This window comes from Onychostruthus taczanowskii, unplaced genomic scaffold, assembly GCF_017590055.1.
Source record: "Onychostruthus taczanowskii isolate IOZ18803 unplaced genomic scaffold, ASM1759005v1 scaffold360, whole genome shotgun sequence".
Lineage (NCBI taxonomy): Eukaryota > Metazoa > Chordata > Aves > Passeriformes > Passeridae > Onychostruthus > Onychostruthus taczanowskii.
The window spans coordinates 6,552-9,657 of NW_024501016.1; the positions used below are offsets into that span (position 1 = coordinate 6,552).

The 3,106-nt window shown below is 66.0% G+C and overlaps 2 protein-coding genes across 2 annotated transcripts in view; both read left to right on the forward strand.

Moving 5' to 3' along the window:
* Positions 1-483, forward strand: part of LOC121339648 (wiskott-Aldrich syndrome protein-like) — a 3,574-nt gene extending 3,091 nt beyond the window's left edge. Inside the window, exon 4 of the mRNA XM_041411622.1 lies at positions 287-483. Coding sequence (XP_041267556.1) covers positions 287-294 — 8 coding nt within the window. The 3' untranslated portion in view covers positions 295-483. The remainder of the gene's footprint in view (positions 1-286) is intronic.
* Positions 484-1,024: 541 nt separating this feature from the next.
* The window catches only part of SUV39H1 (suppressor of variegation 3-9 homolog 1), a 7,745-nt gene continuing 5,663 nt past the window's right edge, over positions 1,025-3,106 (forward strand). The window contains exons 1-3 of the mRNA XM_041411623.1: positions 1,025-1,160; positions 1,721-1,866; positions 2,959-3,104. Of these exons, the coding sequence (XP_041267557.1) occupies positions 1,142-1,160; positions 1,721-1,866; positions 2,959-3,104 (311 nt within the window). The 5' untranslated portion in view covers positions 1,025-1,141. The remainder of the gene's footprint in view (positions 1,161-1,720; positions 1,867-2,958; positions 3,105-3,106) is intronic.

The window sequence follows — 3,106 nt, forward strand, 5'->3', positions numbered from 1 at the left end:
GGGGTCTGAGACCCCAAAACCAGCAATGGGAGCCCCGAAAAAGGGGGTAGGACCCCCAAAAAAACCTGGGACCCCCAAATGTGGGGGTGGGACGCTGTGTGAGGGGGAGGGGGGTCCAAGGGGGGGGCCCATGACCTGGGAGACCCCCATGGGATGGGGGAGGGGCTCTTCCATGCCTGTTTTTTTGGGTGGGTGGTCCCGTTATAATTTCTGGGGTGTTTGTGGGGGAGGGGCAGGCAGGGGGGGTCCTGCCTGACCCCTTCCCCCCCCCGTGTCCCCCCCTCAGACCCCTGAGACTCCCGAGGTGGGCGCGGGTCCTGGCGCGGGGGGGCTCGTGGGGGCTCTCATGGACGTGATGCAGAAACGGAGCCGGGTTATCCATTCCTCGGGTGAGACCCCCCCCCAAAAAAACCCCAACAGCCCCCCGAAAACTCCCAAATCCCCCCAAAACTCCTCCAAAAACCCCCAAAGAAACCCCAAAACCCCAAAATTACCCCAAAACCCCCCAATTCCCCCCCAACCCCGCAGATGCCAAATAAACGCAGGAGTCACGTGACCGCTCGCCTCGTTAATTAATTCATTAATTAATTACCGTTTAATGAGGAGGGGAAGCGGGAATGGAGCGGCTCGGGGAGGGGCTCCCAGGGGATCCCGGTCCTTCCAGCGGCTCCAAACCGGGAAAACCGCGGAGAAAATGGGGAAAAAACGGCGGAATTCGGGATCGGAGCCGTGCGCGGGGGCTGCTGGGAGCGCTATGCAAATGAGGCAGCGCCGCGGCCAATGGGAATCGGTCAATTGGTGCCAGTATGTAAATGAGGCGTCGCGGGTGCTGCTGGGATTGATATGCAAATCTACCGACGGGACGACCAATGGCGGGATCAGATATTATGCAAATGAAGCAGAGCGGCGGCCAATAGAGAACGGGCGGGTTTCTGTCAGTATGCAAATAAATCACGGCGTCAGCCAATGGAAGGCGCTCAGCTAGCCGTCAGTATGCAAATCAGCCGCCGGTTCAGCCAATGGGCGCTGGGCGCGGGCGGAGGAAGCCCCGCCCCTCGCGCTGCCCGCCGGGCGGAAGCGGCGCCAGAAAAAAAAAGGAAAAAGGCGGAAAAAGACAAAAAAAAAGCGGCGGCGGCTGAAAATGGCGGAAAATTTAAAAGGTGGCGCGGGCGGGGCGGGCCCGAGGGGTCTCCGAGGGAGCGCGAGGGGGAAAACGGGGGCGGGGGGCGCTCTGAGGGGACGGCGCCGCTTCCCGCGCTGGGGGGGAGGGGAGAGCGTGAGGGACGGGGGGGGGCGCTGTCCTGTCCCCAAATCCCCCCCCAGTGTCCCCTCACCCACCCGGTGTCCACCCCACCGGGCTGCCGCTGTCGTGTGGTCGCGACAGAGCGAGCCGTGCGGGCTGGGCTGGGCAGGGCAGGCCATGGGGGCGCTGTGTGAGGTGGGGGGGGCTGTGGTGTCACCTGTCCCTGGCTGTGTGAGGTGAGGGGGGGCTGTGGTGTCACCTGTCCCCTCACGGTGCCCCCCCCGGTGTGTCCCCTTCCCCCGGTGACACCTCAGAGCGCTCCGTGTGCTGCATGTCGCGACAGAGCGAGGGGCGCGGGCTGGGCTGGGCAGGGCAGGGCAGGCCGGGGGGTGGCTGTGTGAGGTGGGGGGGCTGTGGTGTCACCTGTCCCCTCACGGTGCCCCCCCCGGTGTGTCCCTTCCCCCGGTGACACCCCAGAGTGCTCCGTGTGCTGCCTGTCGCCGTGGTCGCAGCTGCAGGAGCTGTGCCGGCTGCAGCGCGTGCGGTGCCGCGCCCTCGGCGTCACCCGCCGCAACCTCGCCGACTTCGAGGTGGAGCTGCTGTGCGACTACCGGCGAGTGCGGGTGAGGGCCGCGGGACCCCCGAACCGGGAACCCCGAACCGGGAACTAACCCGGGACCCCCACAGACACCGGGAACCCGGCTGGGACCCCAGAACTGGGAGCTAACCCAGACCCCCAAACTGGGACTCCTGAGCGGGACCCCACAGACAGCAGGACCCCCAGAGACACTGGGATCCCCAAACCGGGACCCCCACAGACACCGGGACCCCTGAACTGGGACCTCCCACAGACAGCGGGAACCCGGCAGGGACCCCCAAACAGGGACGCTTGAACTGGGAACTGACCCAGGACCCTCGAACGGGACCCCACAGACACTGGGACCCCTACAGACACCGGGAACTCGGCTGGGACCCCCAAATTAGGACCCCCGAATGGGACCCCACAGACAGCAGGATCCCAGCCAGGACCCCCAAACTGGGAACTGACACAGGACCCCCACACACCGGGACCCCCAAGACAGGAACTGCCCCAGGACCCCTACACGGGACCCCCGAACCAGGACCCCCGAACCGGGAGCTGACATGGGACCTCTGAACTGGGACTCCCCCGCAGTCACCAGGACCCCCAAACCAGAACCCCCAAACCAGGACGCCCCCCCCAGACACCAGGAACCCACCTGGGACCCCCAAACTGAGAACTACCCTGAGACCCCCACACTGGACACCAAACTGGGATCCCCCAAACCCAGAATAGGCCCGGGACCCCCACACTAGGACCCCCTTCCACACCAGGCACTGGCCCAGGACCCCCTGGTGACCCTGACCTCATGAGCCCCCACAGGGACATTGGGGTCACCTTTGATGTCCCCAAGCTTCCTTTCCCAGACCCCGTGAGACCCCCAGAGTCCCCCAGATTCCTGTGTCCCTCCTGACCTTGTGAGACCCCACAAGCTCTCCAGACATTGGGGTCACTCCAGGACCCCCTGACCCTATTAGGCCCCAAAGGACCCCCACACTGGGGTCACTCCAGGACCCCCTGACCCTCATAGGCCCACTGGACATTGAGGTCACCCCAGGACCACCTGAGCCCCCAGCCGGGGGTCCCCAGTGCCCACCCCCGTACCCCAACCCCCCGTTCTCCCCCTCCCCAACAGGACGAGGAGTTCTACCTGGTGAAGTGGCGCGGTTACCCCTCCTCCGCCAACACCTGGGAGCCGCGCCGCAACCTGCGCTGCCGCGGGCTGCTGCAGCAGCTGCACGCCGACCTGGCGCGGGCCCCGGGCGGGCCGGTGCGGCCGGGGC